Consider the following 22716-nt stretch of genomic DNA (forward strand, 5'->3'; position numbering starts at 1 on the left):
TAAATTAAATTCAATCATTGGGGTAAAGAATAAATTCAATCATTGGGGTAAAGAATAAATTCAATTGGTGGGGTAAAGAATAAATTCAATCCAGTGGGGTAAAGAATAAATTCAATCATTGGGGTAAAGAATAAATTCAATCAGTGGGGTAAAGAATAAATTCAATCAGTGGGGTAAAGAATAAATTCAATCAGTGGGGTTAAAAAAAATTAATCATTGGGGTAAAGAATAAATTCAATCATTGGGTTAAAGAATAAATTCAATCATTGGAGTAAAGAATAAATTCAATCGGTGGGGTGAAGAATAAATTCAATCAGTGGGGTAAAGAGTACATTCAATCATTGGGGTAAAGAATACACTCAATCAGTGGGGTAAAGAATAAATCAGGGTAGCGAGAGAGGGCTGGAATAAATCACAACGAAACTGTTATGAAACAATGCAATGACTGCATAAAGTTTATTTTTATCATTTCTGCAAGTTAATACCTTTGGCTTGAGGACATAATCAGTGCTCTACTCAATATAATACTAGTAATAAAAGCTTAAAATGTCATAAAATTACTCCAGTACAAGACCCTCATCATAATGAACGTCAACCAATAACAATATGCTTATGTTTCTAAACAAATGTTGGTGTTGTCTTTTCTTGGAGTAACCTCCCCTTTACTTGTACTGCAATGTTTATCAATAAGTTACATGCTCATCAAATAATTACTAATGAAATGCATATTACAAATAAATTCAGAAACACAGAGTATATAACCAGAACTTTTGTAATGTGGACTGTAATTTTTTAGTAACTAAAACTTATTTAATCATTTTATCACATAACTTTGTTGACACTTAAGGCAATTCAATTCTCTTTCCTCATAACTGATGAGGTTAAATTGATATTTGAAAATTCTTAAAAAAATACATGTAACATAAACGCATATATCTTTGGTATGCAAGTGGATTTCTTGAGATTCTAGAGGCTCAGTCATTGTACATGTATATTCATATCAACAATGTTCTATATTTAGTAACTCTAAAGAACCACAACATTTAATTAACATCATATTGCCAGTTTGTCTGAAAAGACTTCTAGTCACAGAAGTCAAATAAAAGTAATTAAGTATTCAAAAATGTTACATATACATCAGTCTTCTTCTAATTTCATATAAGGAAGCCCATTTTCTCTGATTGTGTTTATAATTGCTAAGTTACATTTGGTCAAAGCAAACCATTTCATAGCTAAGCATGACAGAGTCAAATTTTTAATAACACATTCGCCAATAGGTACTGACCTAAAAGGTATTTATTTTTTTATTTAAATAAACAAAACAAAACAACTTGATAATAAAAACCAGTCTATCAAAGCATCACTCTCATTGGTCAATTTCAAATTTCAAATGGCCAATCAGATGCATTGAATTTTAGACTGGTCTTCAAATTCAAGTTTCATTAAACCAACCTCAAGACCTTGTTTGTATAAATATTGTTGTGCACACTTGAAACAATTGTATTATAGAATTAAAATCATGATATTATAAAATCAAACAGTAACACTGTAACATCATATATATAACGTTACACGAGTCAAACAGTAACACATAACATATGGATATATATACAGCGTGTCCTCATGAAATTGCATAGTGTTATGGCCAATGCTTTCTTTGTTTAAGATACACTTTTTCTATTTTTGTCCTTGTTCATTAACATATTATAAAGCTATTATTGCTTTTCTCAAAATGGTTTGTAACATTTAAAGATTCATTTTCAATTTTCCTGAATCTTTATAAAAGATATAATCATATTAATTTTTGTTTTGTTTGTTATTCTGTTAGGTTTTTTACGCCAACTTTGCACATGTTTTAAGTCATATCTCCACAGTTGAAACACCTAACCAGCTTTCTTGGATAACTAACCAGTATTTACCAGATTTCTTTGTAAGTAACCCCCTTTTTTACTTAAACAGTATGTGAATAAAATACATTTCAATTATCACATATAAATTCACAAAACTGAAAAAATTCAAAACATTTGTGAAGAAAATGTGTACTTAATATTGTTATTTTAAAGTTTGTTAATATGAAAATGGATCTTTAAACGTTACAAAACACAATACAAATGTATTTCCGAAATTTGCAAAAAACATATCAAACTGCATAATACTGAAAGACTCCTGTCTATAGTAATAAGGCAACATTTTTTATGAAATGCAATAAATATATAAAAACAACAAACACAAATATTGACCTCAGATTCAGATCCAAATCAAGTCTTTATCCCTTCCTAGCAACTTATACATATCAGAACAAGTGTTAAAAAATCAAGACGATAGATATCCTCTGAATATTACACAAAACATATACCATTAGCTTTCGAAAAAAGAAAAGCTGCAAGAAATCAGAGAAAAGCATTTAAAATTTGTGGCTTAATAAAAATTGAAAAAACTGACCATGTTTTCACAAGTACATAACTCCAAAAAGATTTAAATTTTCATACTTGGCCAAGGATTTAAAGCTTACTGTCAGGCCCATGGATTCAGATTTTCATTCTTATCCATGGAAAAGAAAATGGATACAAAAAATTGTCAAATATGATTTATGGATTCAAACATTGTCAAATCTGACAGGATACCAAAACTTCAAATTTATAAGTTAAAACCTGGATTTAGATTATCAATATAATATAAATGGATTTTGACATGTCCACACATCATCCATGGATTGGAGCAATGACCTGACTTATGGATGCAAAATTTTATAGTAAATCCATGGATATAACACCATCAGTCCTGTTTTCACTATCAACAAAGATACTTGATTACTATGTCAGGAAAAGGAAACTAACAATTTGCTTTAGTAAAAAATAAAGTAAGAAAACTTTATTTCAATTGAATCAAATAACTTAAGATGTTAAATTTAATATGTCAAATGTAAAGAATTAGAATTATTTTTACAGAATCCTGTAGACTCCAGATGGTAAAATTAAGATTAATTGTACATGGAAGACATAAATTATTATATAGCTTAGTGGTTTTCTCCATTGTCATCATTCCTGCATTCCTTAAATAAATTTTCTCAATAAATTCTATTGTTTTCTTACACAAACTTTACAACACTTTGAATATATATATAACCAGTAAATTCATTGCAAAAGCTTCAAACATTGCCAATTGCCTGATGATTTCTATGGAAACCTTGGGACGATATTTTTCCCTTTCTAAGCTTTGTTTATATCAACCAGAAAAGCATTTTAATACGATTCATGTAATCTTTTTTAAGATTCATGTTCTAACTGAAGTCACTCAAGCATTTCACATCACAGATGTCATTTTGATACTTTCACAAAAAAAAAGAAAACAAAAAAAAAAACAAAATAATTCAATCTCTGTTACCATAGCAACCAAAACACTAGCTTGGTAAGCACGGTAACGTGGTTCCATTACACATCATCAACGTTTACAATGTTTTTTCCAATAATAAATTATTTTCTATGTATACAAAAACAACGGTCTCTATTTACATTATATACAATAATTAAAAGCATATATACATAGCTGTACTGTACACAAGAAAACAAAAAAAAATCACATTGACAAAAATATATAATAAAGTAACGAAAAAAAGAAAAGAAAAACGAAGTGGACATCTTAAAAAAAATCATTGCCCTGGTTTTTAGTTACTACTACATGTGAGATATTATACATAAACAACTGGTTAAATAGCATTCTGCAGTGATACAAAATATTTAAAGATATTTGTAAACTTTAAACAGAGGAATAACAAGCCAGGCTGACAAAAAATGTTTGAGAGTGCAAATGCTTGCTACAGTATCTTTTAGATAGTGACTATATAGTTAACAACAGGTAACTGAATATCATGTAGAGAAAATAACTGGGAGGGGGATATAAGAATCACTTGGTATTTTTTTCGTTGTTTCTACCTCCATATAAGTAAAAAGCCTGCTAATTGTATGTTCCAGTAAGGGGCTGTAACTCAAGGTTTATTCATTCAAAGGTGAATGTAACTTGAATTGTGAAGTACACAGATGTTCTTGTTCTTTAACTCAAGTGATGCAGATTTACTGAAATCTTAAGGGTTACAGATTTTTACAAATGGAAAATGACACAGGTATTCATTTTCGGATGATTAAAGTTATGATGTGTTTACAAAAAAAATATGCTTTCATTAAACATGGTCTTTCTAAATAGATTTAAAAGACACTGCTTTAAAAGGGGAATTAACTTGAAATTGTTTCAAAATTAAAGAATCTTTAAGAAAACATAAAAAAAATTTCTTATTATTTGTTTCAATTCTTTTGTCCTACATCCTACATATATTCTAGTTTGAAAATTAACAATACAGCTCAAAAGTAATTTACATAACAGAAATTTGTTTCACAATTGAAATTTAATAAATATGCTGAAATAAATACAGTTGGCAAGAAAAAGTACAACAGTTAATGATTACATATTTATTTTGTTTTCATGAAGAAAAAATAAATAAATAACTAATACAAATCAAATATTCCATCTTGATTGATAATTTTGCTACAGAAATAACAGGGCTGGTATACATGTACATAGTGACAAAATGATTACACATGTAAGTCAGTTTATAATGTATTGGTTGTTGTTTTTCTGTTTAATAGAAAATAAGAATTTCACAATAAAAAAAATGGATTAAAAAAGAGAAGATAATGAAACTTGTTTTAAAAATACGCTAATTTTCTACTCTACAGTCTACAACTACCAACTCTCCGCTCCACAGAGATTTATATACATAAACAGTCTTTTAAGACACTTTTTTTTTCTTCTTTGTAAATCATGTTGTTTTTTTTTTAACATTTTTTCTAGAAACTATTTCATAAGTAATTTTGCAGAAAAATGGATCATTGATGTCAAAAATATACCCTTTTACAGTAACAAGAGAAAAATGTATGTATATGTCTACATATCAAGTAGAACTTAATTTCTAAATTTGTTTTCTTCTATCAAGGAGACATATTAGAAAAGGTTGACATAATGGCATAGTAAACAATCTAATTATATTGTTTTTATCTGTTTTACAATTCACAGTCATAAATCATCTTCATCACAAGTAAAAAAGACTTTTCTTTTTTTTTTGGTAGCTGATGTTACTTATTTTTTCTTGTTGTTTATTTCATGACTTATTTCAGATCTTACACCATAATCCCTGAATCACACTAATTGTGTTGACCTACAAATTAGAAGAAATCCTTCAAGGACAAAGGTTAATATAACCCTTCAATAGTTTATTTATATAAGAGAAAAAAAGTGAAATGCAAAGAGTTTATACATAAGAAAACAATTATAAGATCTACATCTAATTTTGGCACCTATTCGGAAATCTTGTGATCACACAACACACGCAAATAATAAATAATGGACACAAACAAAAAATGCATTAAATGAAGAAAGAAAAATAAAGAGAAAAAAATCTTTAAAAAAATATCTTTAACAACTTCAAAAGAACTTAAAAAGAGGGAAAAAAACAATGTGGTTTTTCTTTATAATGTATTAAAATAGATAATCAAAAACTTTTATCTGTGACTTGCAAAAATATTTTCTGCAACAATTAATAATCAAATATGACATGAAATTACTTCCAATTGAGTTTAAAACCATGACATTTGCTTAATTTGCTACCAAGCATTATCAACCCATGCTCATTTTCTTTATAAATTTTTGACACTCTTACTTTAAAATACCATTATTTCATAGAATTGATTTGTACCATCTGCAATATTTATTTCATTTCTATTTTTAGATTTGTATAAAACCATATGTTTATTTCATATCAATTTTTAAATTTGTATAATACCAAATAAATACCAAAAATTTATTTCATATCTATTTTAGTTTCAAATCTGTTTTACCGAATGTTTATTTCATGTCTATTTTTAGATTTATACCATGACATATATTAGTGCTCGCCAATTTTTTTAAGCCAATCACCGACGAGGATTTTTCAAATTTTCAGGAAAGCTACAGTCGCTTCGCAAGCTTCGCTCCTTTTTAGCTTTCTTATTTACGAAGAACACCCAATATGCACTCTAACCTATACTTGTTGTTTTTTCCTTGGCAATCTTCACAGATATTTTGTAATATCTATTTTTAAACATGATGACATCACAGTAAAGGTAAAAATCAACATCTCAGCAGTTATAATTACCTGAGACTTATCATTGTTTATAATACTACACTTACATTCACTTTTTATTGCAGTTTCAAAATAAATGAAGCATATGTTACACAATGCCTGTAAAAATTCTGATTTTCTACTTAATTTTCAGAACATCTTTACTAAACAAAAACAACAAACACCAAAGTATTTTGTTGAAAATATTCCTGATCAACATTTTGAAATGAGAAATATGCTTTTTGGATATCAGTTATTTCATCTAGCTTTTTTGATTTGTTAACAAGTGCATCTTAGAGGCATATTTGCTATTATAAGTGTTTAGTTGTTGTTGTTTTTTTAATCTATAAAACTTAGAATTGATATGTGAACAATTTAGTTTAAATAACTATCATTTACACCACAAAGACATCTTGGGTATCACTGTACAAATGCTTGGAAAACTATCATTTTTCTTTTCTTAACCACCCTGCAGTGACATACTATTGACCTGTGAGAAGCCTGTCAATTCTATGTCATGTTCTTGTTGTCATTAAAATAAACAGCAACTCATTGTGTTTTTACTACAATGTCGCAAACAACTGTCTCAATCAGTATAAAACATTACACAGAAATACCATTAACTAAATTCATAAACATAAACAACTGTTACTGCAAGCTGGTGAAAAAAGCAATTGAAAATGAAACTAACTCATAATTAACAACTGCAAATTGGTGGAAAAAAAATAATTTGAAACAAATCTATCAGTCCCTAAGACAACGATAGTTAACAAATTCAAATATGAAAATGTGTTTGCATATCTTGTACAATACTTTGATCCAAGCTTTAACTATTCATCACAAGTGGTTTATTCAACTTTCTATACACATGATAATGAGGTAGATTTTATTCACACAACACCGATTTTTTGTAGAAAAGAACTGCATAAAAACCCTGATGATTTTTTTTTATTTTTCTTTTCCAAATTGTTTTCTCACAATAAAATGTAATATTGAAGCGTACTAACTACTTTATAAAACTGCAAATAGGAACCAGTGTCAGAAATCACACTGATGATTGGCCGATATCAAAGAATTACCCAATCAGACAGCTGAGTTTTATCACTGGTTCCCAGTCCAGATCTTGGTATCCGATCAAGATCTCTAATATATTTAACCCTTACTACATTATGATGTCAGAATGGCTACCAAGATGATATAAATTCTGTTTTCAGAGGCATAACATCTATAACATTAAACTATTTATTAATCATATCTACAGGTTAAAGTTCAAATCAATTAATGATTTCAAAGTCTCACACAAGACATTGTATTCAGAGGCCTAGCGTACATTTTTTGCCGGATGTTTGTATTACGTTAGAGCATTTAAGACAAATGGATGCATCTTTCAAGTAAAAATCTAACCTAGTGCAATCTAACCAAATGCAATTTAACAATAGCATGGTCATGGACATAAAATAAATAGCATTCAATAAATTATTAGGATTATTATTCATTAGGATCAAATGACTTGAAGTTTTCAACTTTAAACATACCGCTGACTAGGGTCAAGTAACTTTAAACCATTGGCTCGTTAGGTGTGGCTTTAACCTGAACTGAAAGGTTCATAGCCCTTACTATTTTTTTCAAAAATGTTATAACAGTTACACTATAACTTCTATCTTTTTGTATCAACTAAAACTTGATTGATTCAAATATTCTTTACCCAATCATCTTACACCAATTTTCTTTTTTGAAAAGACTTTAAATAAAAGTGTGTCAATTAAGGCACCAGGTGTTTCATTAATATTTTTGTATGCGCGTCTGCTTTATTATTAAATGTAATTTATTCAAGCAACATACCAAAACCTTTACTGTAACGTTGCTCTATCCCAGCAGTTGTGCAAATTGTATAGAAGTTAGCAAACAGAAACAGACATTAAGAAAATCATCAAAGTCGTTCATTTTCTTTCTCCCTAACAAAACAATGAGAAATATGACATACATATGTGTATACATAACATGTTTGTGTAACATAAGACATTCACAATGTGCATATTTTATGCATAGTACAGGATGTGTTGATTTTGAAAATGTATAAATGTGTTAATTGATCTACTTAATACAGTCATCATATTATCAAAACACTAACCACCCTGAATTTGTGTAATGGGTTTGCCCTGTTTTTTTATATGGAACTGTCCATTTCAATATAAAGGGATTTCAATATCTTTATTTCAAATTGCTGCTGTCCGGACTGCTTAATTAGAAGAGTTTAATATTAAAACACCTTCAAATATCAATGAAAAGTTCCAAACTTAAAAGAGGTCAAGTCCAATATACAGATTTAAGAGGGAGGTGGTTATTAATATTGTTAGTTAAACATTAAATTGGTGTATCGATAGAATATGATGACTTTTTAGAAAAAATCGTTATTTACTTACAGCTACATTTGCTTGAATAAGAAAAAATCCTTACAGGCAAAACATGTTTCAAGAAAAATGTTCTTTTCCTCTGGATACAATCTTATTTGAATCAATGAAAAAAGAAAAGTTACAGAAAATAAACTGGTTATTAAATTGCTTTTGCATAGTTAAGTATGTTGAACATCAACAAATAAAATGGTTTCAGTGCAAAACTTGTAAACAAATAACATTTTTATTATTTGAATGTAACAATTTATATGATACTGAAAACTGAGTACAAAAGTATACATTGTTTACTGTACTGTTTTTCAAAAATTTATGGAAAGAAAATATGTGCACCAAGATCTCATCTTCACGTGAAAAGCATCAACTTTTTTTTGTCATATTCTTTCACAGGACAGTAATACAAATTTTGCACATTTAAGTAATATAATTTTATACAATATTAAAATAAAAGGAAAATGTGAATAAATAACACTTAACTCAACTCAGTAAACAGTATCATTTAAATTTCTATAAAGTTATTTTTGGGGTGCATACTGTCTCATCTTTTTCAGTCATCAAAATTGTTTAAATCTGTAGAATGTTACAACTTGTTTAGGGCATGATCGTATAGTAATATGCATATATGAAGCTAAAACAATATGCCTTATTCCTACAGCTTGTAACAATGCATGCAAATATATGAATAAATCACCTCTAGTCTTACCAAATATAATTATACACTTAACAAAATACTAAATCAACCTCTGATCTCTAAATCATTCAAATGCTCTTGTTAAATCCAATTGCAAGAAAGAAATAAAACAAAGTAACAATATAAATAAGAGAAGAAAAAACTGTCAACTGACCTTAGGCTTTCATTATTAAGAAAGGGGAAGAAAAATAATAAAAAATAAATAATAACAACAATGGTTAATCTATCACAGCCTTTCACAGCACTTCATTGTGCACAATCTCAATTTTTATGTACCCCACCCACAATAAAACACACCATGATGATGATAACAACAAATTTAAGACATAATTTTTACATGGTCTATTATATTGTGTGTTCAAATAAAAATCTGCACAAACAACCACTTATTTGTTGAATGCGAATTCCATTGACAAATCCATCGTTTTTTAAATAAAAGATACAAAAATAAACTTAATTAACTTCCTAAAATACATGAGTATATTTATTTGCATTCAATATTTATCAAAACAAAAAATAAATAAGTAAAACTTTGTTTCATAATACTAGACATTGCAGCAAAAACCATGATGATAAAATATAGTCTTGATATTTCAGATTTGATTGGTGTATTGTTTAAACATCATGGTGATAATTAACCCCACCCCTGTGACAATTAGCCCCACCCCCTACAGTTTGACTGTCCTGCCCCCTAGTGGCTACACCATTACTGTGATTGTCAGGTGCCTTGCTGTTGACCCTGTGCTGGCTGTTTTGGTGTTGGTGGCCCTGGTGTAGCAGGCCCCTGGTGAGAGGGGGGTGGAACATGGGAGGGGCCAGCTGACTGCCCCGCCCCTCCATTACCCGTGTTGTTACTGTTACTGTTGCTATTTCCGTTAGTATGATCCATACCCTCTGAGTTATGAATCACTGGAAATATTCGATCTGAAAATTTAACAGATAGTTCTTATATAAATTCATTAAAGCACAACATTAACACAAGATTATGATACAGTCAAGTTATTTTTCACCAAATATCCACAAGTGGTTGACTTGCTTTGAGACAAACAATAGTAACAGAATTTGGTGACAGACCGGAAAAACAAACATACAAATCTGAAACTAAATTGCTGTTGACCTGTCATTTTTTGCACCACTTCCGTTTACCTGTATACACAATTTGACGACTGGTAAAAGCATGTTCAAGATAAGTAGAAAAGTCTCCTTTTTAAAACAAACACACAATATGAATAATCAATCTGAAACATACTAAACAAAGACAGGCATAGAAACAAGCCAGCTACAGGCATGTTTGATAACACCCAGTTAGAATTATAGGTAATTGATATTGTGGTTAGAATTTTAGATAACTAATTGAGGTTATATTTTGTACCTTCGTTCATCAGACCCTCATCAGGGTTAACATGCATCATTGTGGCAAGCATACTGTTATAGTCCATGTTATCATCCAGCGGTATTCCAAATGGAGTGGTCCAACGAGGTATTGGCGTCGACCTTGGTGTCGTACGTGGCGTTGCTACGGGCGAAGAGATCAAACTTAGTGTAGTTGGACTGATAACTCCACTGAATGCATTGACTGGACTGATATTTGGATACGAGAATAACTGAAATACAAATATGTGCCAGTTAGTTTTTCATTATATTATATGAAATCTAGAGTCTGAATTACTTAAAATTACTCAGCATCCTCCATTCATTAAGTAGGCTAATATCAAAATAAGAACATGGTCTGCAGACAATATGGAGGACAGCTTATAGTGTGGTTAGATCCTAACCTCATACTAACGGCAACTACTGTACTAAAGATAACATATGTTTTAACTCTTACAACTCAACATACTATAAATGGACTTGTCCATTGTTAAATATGGTCAAAACCATTCATCATTTAAGTGAAATTTTCAAAATATTTGTCAACTGTAAAGTGGACAGTGCAATTTGATCTTGGTCTGCACTGGTGGAATGGGTAGATTTAGTTGCTGTCAACAGGTTATGAGTAAATACAAGTCAGATTTTCCATTAACCAATCATTTTTCAGACCTGACTTTGTTTAAAGCAGCTAACATTAAATGGTCAACTACTTCCAATCTATAGAGCTTTTGAAAAATAGAAAAAAATTGCATATTTGATGCTTTATGGGCCTATAAGAATAAGTTAATATATATTTATCTACTGATTATATAGAAAACAAGTACCTGATGCCCCTGTGGGTGTATATGTGCAAAGCCGTGTTCCGGCCTCTGTAGCACTGAGAAAGGACTAGACATTATAGATCTGTTGGCTGGTGGGGTACCAGGCGAATTACTCACTACCTGACCAACACTGCTGCTAATACTGGAGCCTAAAATCATCATGTTATACAATTTTAGTCCATTTTATAGAAACTGTCACAAATAATATTGGAAGTCTTTACTTTTTTTTACTTAAGTTTTATGAAACAATATTAAATCAAGGAACTTAATTTGGGAAATTATGTTTATGTGTTTTTAAATTTCTGATAAAGTATGTGGAGCTTATGCCAAATCATCCCTTTACCTACTTTAAATTTTGTTTCCTTCTATATAAATCATGTACATTAAATAGCAGATACATTTTGTTTATATTTTCTCAAATATAACCATTAGAATATGAAACAATGCAACTGTAAAGTTTATGAAATTTTTATTGTACATTGTACATGAATATTTCAGTGGTGATATAAATATATATCTTTCTATAAATTTATAGAATGTACAAACTTGACATTGAAGTAGAACTGTTAGTACTGATAACTGTCCCATCTGACGTTCTCAGTATTGCGACCGGACGAGCCAGTGTGGGAGGAGGAGGGGGTGGGGGTAACATCCCCGGGGTGTAATAGTGAGGCATCTTGCTTGAGCTCTTCCCAGGTGGCGAGGGAGGCGTTGACTGTAAAAGAAAAGATATTTCTTAGCATATTATAAATCATTTCTTAAAAAAGTGTTTTTACTGCTCAAATGGCTTGTTTAAAACAAATCAAAATAGAGCCTCAGCAGCCAAGTGGTTAAATTTCCTGACTTCAAACCACTTGCTTATCTCCATTGTTGGTTCAAATCCCATCAGGGACTAAGGATAATTTCATGTATGGAAGCAACCCAGCAAACTTATGAAGGTTAGCGGTTCTACTCAGGTGCCAGCTCATGCCTGCAATAATGCAGGGAAGGGCACCTGAGATCTTCCTCTACCAATAAAGCTGGAAAGTTACCATATGATCATTACACTGTTGATGCAACTTGAATAAAATTCAACAAATAACATGTAAATAAATATTATCAAAATATGCCGTAATTTGTGATTTTAATCTTGGCATGCATTTACTCTTCACAGTAACTGAAAAAAATTGACTTGAAATAACAATAAACTTGTCTTGTGTGTTTTGCTTGTCTTATGTGACAGACAGCAAACAATAAGTCCTTACATATATACATGTGTCACATTTATTCTTATTACATTAATTTTTTTATCAGTACTTCTTTTTATATACCATACACTAACCTGGCCTTGCTGTGAGGGATTATTGGCCTCCTGGCACACTAGAGAAACAAAATCCTGGAAAGTGTCACTATTGTGACCACTATGTCCTGGCTGGTCAGGATACTTCATCTGGCCATGACCATGACTCGAATTTAATGACATGGGCTGCATACCTGTAAATACAGTAACTTCACCATGTAATTAAAGATTATCAAAGTAAGTTGTTCCAAGTGTGAAAATTTATGAAAATCAAAAACTGAACAAAAGTCTCCAAATGAACTTTTTATCATTGTCCAGTTTTTGTTTTGAATCATCCTATCAGAGGCTCAAGTTTGACTTCTTCAACCAAGTTGTAACCTTTATGTGCAATAGGTAAGTTGAATTGGTTTCCAAAGTTTCTGACAACTTAAAGTAAATATGGCTTACAATAGGCACACCACGAGATTCATCTTTATTTCTATAAAATTTAGGAAAATACCTGAAAACTTCTGTAAATGTATAAAGCACTAACAATTTTTATTAAGATCCTTAAATGTACTAAAAGTAGACAAAAAACAGCCCATACATGATTTATAATAGGGTACAGCCTTACATCGTGAAAATTTATACTTATCTCAAAGTCTTCAAGTGTTTTCATAAAATTTGATTTTTTAAAAACTGTGATTGCTCATCTGGAGGCATACAGTTTTTTAAACACTACCGGTCGGGAACCATCAACCGGACACTTTTTGAACATTTTTCCGTACAGATTTCATAATTTTTAACATAGAGACCTAAAAATTTGACACAGTTCAGCTAGGTTCTTGCCCTAACTAACAAACTAGTTTGTTTATTTCTGAATGTATTGACACTTATATCTCGACAAGGAGGGTATCAAAATTACCTAAATTGTCTACACTACAGTACCATGTGTCCGGACAGATATGTACATGACGTAATTTAATCCAGATAAAAGCTTGGGTGTTTTGATTTTTAACATGATATACAATATGTCAGCAACAAATGCTGAAGTCTTGGATATTCTATAGTTTACTCTGCAAATGATTATAGTGGTATATGAGGTCAGGCATTGCTTTCCTGGCCCCCAAATTTCAACGTCAACATTCTTGAAATAGACATTAAAATATTACCAGTTACGGAGGTTGAAATAAATTTATTTACTTAATTATAGAAGAAACATGCATTTATTGTTGGTAAAAAAGTAACTGACATCCACTGAACAAAGAAAATACTAAATTAAGCATTTTCTGGGCCGTCCAGGTTTGATGGTTGTCCGGTTTTGGTGGTCTCCAACCAGTAATGTAAATTGCCATATCCAAAGTATCACAGATTTTTTAATGAAAGTTTAAATATTAAGCTTTGATACTGATAATAACACTCTTGTAGTTATCTCCCTTTATATATCTGCATTTACAGATTCTCCTGTTTAATGTAACTCACAGGCCACCACCACTCTGGGAATAGTGGGGACTTTGAACTTACTGATTATAAAACCAGTGGTATGATATATGAACCCGTGTATTATGGCATAAAATTTTTACTTACAACAGAAACCTTGGCTACCAGTTCACTCATAAAATTTAAGATTTAAGATTTCACATATACAATACCGTAAATGTTGTGAATGATAAAAATAGATAACATTGTACATGTACATACAAGACACAATCTATGCTAATATGTTTTAAAACACTTAAAAATGCAGTACATTGACCACAACCTCACCCCCAGGGATGAAAGCAGGGACATTTATAAGCATGCAATATATAACTGTTTATTACCCCCAGTCAAGTTTTAACTGCTTTTTTATTTTGCCTACAATCCTCATAAAATAAAATTGGTTTACTGTAAAAAAAAACACTGAATATTTCTGGAACAAAATAATTTCTTTTGCAATCTGTCTCTACGAAAGATTAATAGAGTGCATTTTATTTGGCTGATGTTTTGGTGCCACAAGTCACATGTTCTACACTTAACTGTAGATATGACAATTATGACCATGACCCTATTTTTTTTGTCTCCAAATGTGACCTTGACCCAAAAAAGCAGATAATGACCTTTGACATTGAATTAAGACAAATACATGAACTTTTTTGGTGAGGGCAAGTGGTTTGAAGTCAACGACCTTTACCACTCGGCTATGTATGCCCTCCCGAAACCACTGGTGCCAAACATAACGGAAGTAAATTAGACCTTTTATCTTAAAGTGTAACCTTGACCTTATAAGATAGAGACATAGCTCTTAAGCGTATCACTCAAAGTATTGTTTTGAAAATGAGAATAAATTTTGTTTGCCAATGGTTCGGTAAAAGTTTAGCCCAATACAAAAGAGCGTTACAATAACTAAAATATAATATAGTTGTAGATGAAAAATGCACAGGAATAAAAAATGATGCTATACAACCAATAAAAAAAAAACATGAAGAGTCTTAAAAAACAACGTAACTTGTAAGTCCTTTCTGAAAAAAAGAATTTTTTACATCTTAAGGCATTACTGCAAAAACTGAGTTTTTTTACAATTCCTTAAAGCAACCATTTACTGTGGCTGCATTTAGGGACAACATTCAAAACTGGATTAAAGAAAACATATAAAACTTAATTCTGAGGAAGCAAAAACACTGCATAGCACCAATCAATCGAGCCCAAGCAAAATTTATTGCATGCAACCACCTATTACTAGAACTATCACTGATCCTACAATTAATTCCCTGAAACTGTATAAATTCTAGTTCCATATGACAATATTATTACCCATTAGTCTAGAGACCTAGCTCTTAAGCTTACTGATCAAAGTATTGTTTTGAAAATGAGAATAAATTTTGTTTGCCAATGGTTCAATAAAAGTTTAGCCAAATACAAAAGAGCGTTACAATAACTAAAAGATAATATAGTTGTAGATGAAAAATGCACAGGAATAAAAAAACGATGCTATACAACCAATAAAAAAAAAACATGGAGAGTCTTAAAAAACAACGTAACTTGTAAGTTCTTTCTGAAAAAAAGAATTTTTTACATCTTAAGGCATTATAGACTCAAAATTGTAACTGCAAAAACTGAGTTTTTTACAATTCCTTACAGCAACCATTTACTGTGGCTGCATTCAAAACTGGATTAAAGAGGACATACAAAACTTAATTCTGAGGAAGCAAAAACACTGCATAGCACCAATTAATCAAGCCCAAGCAAAATTTATTGCATGCAACCACCTATTACTAGAACAATCACTGATCGTACAATTAATTCCCTGAAATTGTATGAATTGTAGTTCCATATGACAATATTATTACCCATGTCTTTTGTCTTATTTACTGATTTTTGTTTTGGTTTTGTTATTTACCTAATAATATTTATTCTATTTTTGAAAAATTGTTTACAGTGAAAATTATTACACATACTCTACAACTTTAAATTTTCATTTCTACAAAAAATGCATTTCTTTAATATTTCATTTTACAAAATAAGCAAAAAAAGGACAAATACTTCTGAATTTGTTCAACAATAAACAATATTTTTTTCCTTAAGACTCTATTACAGATATGATAGCGTCAAATCTATTCTAATTATAGCATGTCATAAATGACAGTAATGTGTGTGTGATGAGATCAATTATATCACTCATTCTATTCTGTTACATATTCATTATTCATATTCAAACACTGTAGCGTAGCAGCATATATCCCTGAAAAACAACAAATTGTGTAGAAACACGTTATAAAACATCTGGAATAAAAGAGAAGTAGCTGAAGATGGGATGTCACCATAAAGCAGGTGGAGAGGATTGCAGTAACACAAATGAGCCGCGTCATGACAAAACCAACATAATGGGTTTGCCACCAGCATGGATCCAGACCAGCCTGCTGATCAGGATCCATGCTGTTCGCTTACCAAACCTATAGCAAGTAGAGAAACTGATAGCTAACAGCATGGATCCTGATCAGATTGCGCGCATGCTCAGGCTGGTCTGGATCCATGCTGGATGCAAACGCACTATGTTGGTTTTGTCATGATGTGGCTCAAATCATGTCTTATGTTTTAACAAAAACAGCAAATGAAAACAAATAGTTGCCTGTATCCCCATCGCAATTCTTAACATCATCATGAGTGAATAATGCATTTAAACAACAACATGTTGATTAAATCAGCACATGTTATATTTTGAGAGGCGTTGAAATAGTAAGAAAACCTGATTGAATTGTGACGACTTGCCAATAAATTCATTTTTCCTTTGCATCAACTAATTTTGCTTGGGTCTAAATCATCACCATTAGAATCATACTTTGACTTTCGAGCTTTACTTCAAAGTAAGTAGAATAGCCCCACTACTCTTTAAATTGTCAAGCTTATACACAGATCCAATTACTAATCATCTAAATTGCAGTTATGTATGTACATTTGTTTATAAATACATTTTAAGGAAAGAAACTTATAGTGCCACATACAAATAATTTGATAAGAAATATCAATATGACTGTAAAGAATTTGTATGTTATCAACATATTTTACAGATATGTATTATAATTTATATAACCTTTATCAGGAATAAACCAAAATGTGGTGACATGTTTGGATAGCCTTGGCTGTGAAAAAATCTTCAACAAACCTTAAGAGTACACAATGAGTATTGGGAGAAATATCAGTCCTTAACCAACATGTCAATCAATCTGTAAAGTGTCCTTAAATTATCACTAATTTATCACATAGGGTTGAAGAAAGCTAACAAAATCTGGTATTTTCCAATAAAATTTCATCAAAAACAAGAAAAGCCTTGTAAAATATGTGCTGTTCAGCTGGTACTTTCCTACAAAGTTTCATCAAAATCCAGAAAAGTAATGTAAAATGTGTGCCGTTCAGCTGGTATATTTCTAACTAAGTTTCATTAAAATCTGGGAAAGGATTGTAAAAAGTATATACAATTTATGACCTGGCATTTAAACAGCGCTATTTGTTGGTTCTAGGTCACACCAACACTGTAAAGGTCATTTGGTGACTTTCCATCATTATTGGTGGTGGAAGAACCTCAAATGCTAACCTCAAGTGCCCCTTTGTTAAGCAGGCACCTCAGCACTACCATCAAGCCATAAGCTAACTGAATAGAATCCAAAATGTTCAAAATGAGATTTGGGGACACAGATGTGAAGGTTAAGTACTTTAAAGTGTTCATATTTGGACAATCTGTGTTACTGCAAACATAGAGAAGGGATAAAATACGAGTATAAAGAACCACAACCATCTAAAAGTGAAGAATGATGAAGATTTTTATCGTACCAACTAGAGTGGTGAAGATCGGCTGAAAACTAGCACTGATCACAGATGCGTGCCGTGAACTTCTTGCCACATCCTTATCTTCCTCATCGCTGTCTGAGATTTCTATATATGATGAATGGATGAACAAATGTATGAGAACATGTAAATAAATGTATGAGAACATGTAAACAAATCTATGAGAACATGTAAACAAATGTATGAGAAATTTATGAGAAATGTATGAGAAATCTATGAGAACATGTAAACAAATGTATGAGAACATGTAAACAAGAGCTGTCGGTAGGACAGCAACGCTCGACTATTCTTAGTGCTTGATAGTAAAAAAAATACTTGATACAGTTACCTCCTCCTGTTTACAGGTTGGGGTAATGATGGTGAACAAGTGTGCAAAGTTTCAAAGCCATATGTCAATGAACTTTGAAAATATTTAAGGTATTACAAAAACTTTAACATAAATTCTAAGTCGAAAAATATAATTGAACTATTACAAAAACTTTAACGTAAATTCTAAGTCGAAAAAGGGGCACGATTTTGTCAAAATGCTTGGTAGAGTTACCTCCTCCTGTCTACAGGTTGGAGTCATGATGATGAACAAGTGTGCAAAGTTTCAAAGCCATATGTCAATGGACTTTGAAAATATTTGAACTATTACAAAAACTTTAACGTAAATTCTATGTCGAAAAAGGGGCATGATTTTGTCAAAATGCTTGGTAGAGTTACCTCCTCCTGTCTACAGGTTGGGGTCATGATGGTGAACAAGTGTGCAAAGTTTCAAAGCCATATGTCAATGGACTTTGAAAATATTTGAACTATTACAAAAACTTTAACGTAAATTCTAAGTCGAAAAAGGGGCATGATTTTGTCAAAATGCTTGATAGAGTTACCTCCTCCTGTCTACAAGTTGGGGTCATGATGGTGAACAAGTGTGCAAAGTTTCAAAGCCATATGTCAATGGACTTTGAAAATAGTTGAACTAATACAAAAACTTTCACGTAAATTCTAAGTCGAAAAAGGGGCGTAATTCTGTCAAAATGCTTGATAGAGTTACCTCCTCCTGTCTACAGGTTGGGGTCATGATGGTGAACAAGTGTGCAAAGTTTCAAAGCCATATGTCAATGGACTTTGAAAATATTTGAACTATTACAAAAACTTTAACATAAGTGGTTACGCCGACGCAGACGCCGACGCTCGGGTGACTACAATAGCTCTACTTATTCTTATCGAATAGTCGAGCTAATAAATGTATGAGAACATAAATAAAGAAACAAATGTTTCAGAACATGAATAAATGTATAACAGCATGAAAATAAGAAATAACACATAAGAACATGAAATAAATGTATATGAGCAGGACTCAGGATATAATGCATGACAACATGAATTTTATGTATGAGGGCATGAAAAACGCGGAAAAAAACAATAGGCATTTGATGGTCCCCATAGTTCCAACAGAAGTTTGAGAACCACAGAAGGCATGTTCCTACCAAAACAAAAAGACATTCATCAATAAACTAGAAATGTGTCCATAGGACACGGGTGCCCCCAACGCGCCACTGTTCTGTCAATCTTACGACTCTAGGTCAAATATTTTTTGAAAACTAAAAATCTTTTACTAAGTAAAGGGCAAGAACTTTACAAATACTGAATAAATCCACAAGCAAACCCCAAGGTGCATAAGTACACATGATGACCAACATTCTTGTAAACTTTCAGGCCTACAAGTGAAACACTTTTTTAGCTATGCATGAACAAGTTGAAAATTGCAAATTTATACTACTGTAACTCAAGGGCAATAACTCTAACAAAACTGAAAAAAATCCACTTGCAAAGTCCTAGGTTCATAGCTTCACAGTGATGTGAATCATTATTCCTGTAATTTAGTGATGTTGATCATTATTCCTGTAAAGTTGGTTGATTCTAACTCAAGCACTCAAGGAACAAATAACAACATAATGAAACAGTTTTTACTAAGTCAAGGGAAATAACTCTACAAATACTGGATAAATCCCCAAGCGAAACCCCAGGTGCAAAACTAAATATGCTGAGCAACGGTTTAATGACTCTATGTCAAATCCTTTTTGAGTTACATGCGACACAAGTTGAAAATTGCAAAAAATTTCTAAGTCAAGGGCAATAACTCTAAAAATACTAAATAAATCCATACGAAAATACCCAGGTGCACAACTACACATGCTGATCAATATTCCTGTAAAGTTTCATGACTCTAGGTCAAATCCTTTTTGAGTTACATGCGACACAAGTTGAAAATTGCAAAATTTTACTAAGTCAAGGGCAATAACTCTAAAAATACTAAAAATATCCACACGAAAATACCCAGGGGCACAACTACACACGCTGATTAACATTCCTATAAAGTTTCATGACTGTAGGTCAAATACGTTTTGAGTTACTTGCGACACAAAAGAGAACGGAAGGACGGACAAGGGTAAATCTAAATGCCGCCACTAAAGTGGGGGCACAATAAAGTGTAAAAAATCTAGTTTTAGCACAGGTTACCTTGACCAACTCCTGACTTTGTAAAAAGATTATCAAATGAATGTTTATACCAAATATGAAAGTCATCTCTTATAAAAACAGGCTCTATAAGCAGAATGAATTAAAAATCTAGCATTGTGACCTTGACCTGAGTGACCCCAAACTACACCCAAAATTAGACAAACCATCCAAGGTATATTCCTACCAAATATCATACCAGATATCTGTCAAAATATATAGGCTGTATAAGCAAAAGTGTAAAATTCTATTTGTATCACTGATGACCTTGACCCCATTGTCCCCAAGTCCAACCAAAAGTAAGAGGACCATCCAAGGCATCTACCAACCAAATATTTAAGTCAAGATATTGATTGATAAATTAATCTACTTGGAGAAACTGAAGGAAAATGCGACAAATCTACAGAACTATGAAAGGACAAAACAGCAATAAATGAATAAAGCATGAATAAAATGTGTAATATTAGCAAGAACATACAATTAAATTGAATTAATGTATAACAAAACAAATTGAATGTATGAGTACATAAAATAAATGTATGAGAAGCATGAAATAAATGTATAATACGATACAAATGTAAATTTATGAAAAAAAATGACTTTAATCAACTGTTTAACAAATATATACCTTCCAACAAAACAATGATATCAACTGATTAAACATATTTTGAGAATATTTTACATATTTACATAAAAAATGATGAGGCACAATGAAGGTGAATGAGAGGTCTTCATGAAAAATGCTCCACAATACTACAATTTTGAAGTTCTGCCTTTTATTCTTTTTTTTCTTATGCCCCTTTTTTAAAGGGGTTTTAATTTTTTTGAAAACTGATTTATAAGCAAATGGCTGTAAATACTAGGTGAGAGAAAAAGAAATCTTTAAATGTCTCCAAAATTGTTCAGCTGTGACATCATTTTGAATGAAGACCAATGAAATTCATGTTTACATTAAGTTTTACTATTGGAGGAAAAAACAAATGAGGTCAAATTCACCTGTGGCCCTTATATGATGTGGTGGGGTTTCACTCTCGTGACCGGACTCCACTGGTTGGCCTACATGGTCACTAAGAGGCCTGGGAGGTGTGGCTACATGATCCGATCTGCCATCATGGTGGGAAATAACAGGTGCAAACCCTATACCATCCCCAGTAGATTTGGTTTTCAATGTTTGTATGATATGAGGGGAATGCAGCTTCGTAGATGAATGTGCGGTTACAAGACCTAATGTATGAGGCGATGGAAAAGAAATATTAGCAATCCAGGTGAATAATAAGCAATCATAAAGTCTGTAGTATGATGTGTGTTCTAATATTAGCTTGAACAATGCAATAACAGTTCAGTACGGTACTATATCATTTTTATTACATCATTGTGATATCAATAATAAATACACTATGCAATATCATTCTCTATTACAAAATGATATCAATAATTCTTTCTGCAGTCTGATATAAGCTATCTAACTACCATTCTTTTGTTGTTTTTGTTGTGGGCTTATCAGTTCAAAGACATGTTATGTCACAAGTTATATACCATGTAATAAAGCTTTAATAGTACCAGTATCATTCATATTTGTGATTAAAAAAATACATATTTCTTACCACCAATGTCAAACTGTTATGGTATTAAGTAAGGCTATTTCCTTTTTCATCAATATACAATCATGGCATTATATCAATACTGCTTTAAACTGTTGCATAAGAGTGTAGGACAAATGCCCTCCCATACATAACAATAATAATTTAAATTATTGCCAAAAGACTCAATGGTCAAATATCAAATATTCTGAAATTAAGATGTTAATCTTACATTATTCTGTACCAAATATGATACTGTATCTTTTTTTTCATACAATATTATATAATCACATACTTTCAGCTATGCACTTAAAACAAAGCTCCTAAAAATATCAAACACTGACATTCTATTTTTTATTCGCAATGCTTAATGCTAACTATTGTCACTTCATAACTCAAAACATAACGTATTTTGTCTGGACCCACAGAAAGGGCATCAAGTTATTCATTTTGCATGTATGAAAGTTTACAGAAATTCTGTTCTTTTGTGAAATTGGTTAACAACTATTTGAATTTTAAATGTTACTCAATGTGCCCTACACAAAGTTCTATTCATAGGCTGACTATGATTATAAATGTGAAAAAGTATAAAATCAATAAATGAAAAAAGAT

General features: G+C 31.3%; 1 protein-coding gene across 9 annotated transcripts in view; it reads right to left on the reverse strand.

Moving 5' to 3' along the window:
* Positions 1-7132: 7132 nt before the first annotated feature.
* LOC132731939 (nuclear factor 1 A-type-like) overlaps positions 7133-22716 on the reverse strand; it is an 87884-nt gene continuing 72300 nt past the window's right edge. For 8 of the 9 annotated variants that reach the window (XM_060718233.1, XM_060718240.1, XM_060718235.1 and 5 more), the window contains 7 exons: positions 21521-21748; positions 18011-18112; positions 12767-12918; positions 11992-12160; positions 11449-11594; positions 10626-10857; positions 7133-10177 (listed from right to left, as the gene is read on the reverse strand). In XM_060718233.1, coding sequence (XP_060574216.1) covers positions 9972-10177; positions 10626-10857; positions 11449-11594; positions 11992-12160; positions 12767-12918; positions 18011-18112; positions 21521-21748 — 1235 coding nt within the window. In that variant the 3' untranslated portion in view covers positions 7133-9971. The remainder of the gene's footprint in view (positions 10178-10625; positions 10858-11448; positions 11595-11991; positions 12161-12766; positions 12919-18010; positions 18113-21520; positions 21749-22716) is intronic. The other variant, XM_060718242.1, reaches the window with a different exon arrangement.

The sequence above is a fragment of the Ruditapes philippinarum genome, unplaced genomic scaffold (assembly GCF_026571515.1).
Source record: "Ruditapes philippinarum isolate M1 unplaced genomic scaffold, ASM2657151v2 ctg10_1_1_1_1, whole genome shotgun sequence".
Classification (NCBI taxonomy): Eukaryota; Metazoa; Mollusca; class Bivalvia; order Venerida; family Veneridae; genus Ruditapes; species Ruditapes philippinarum.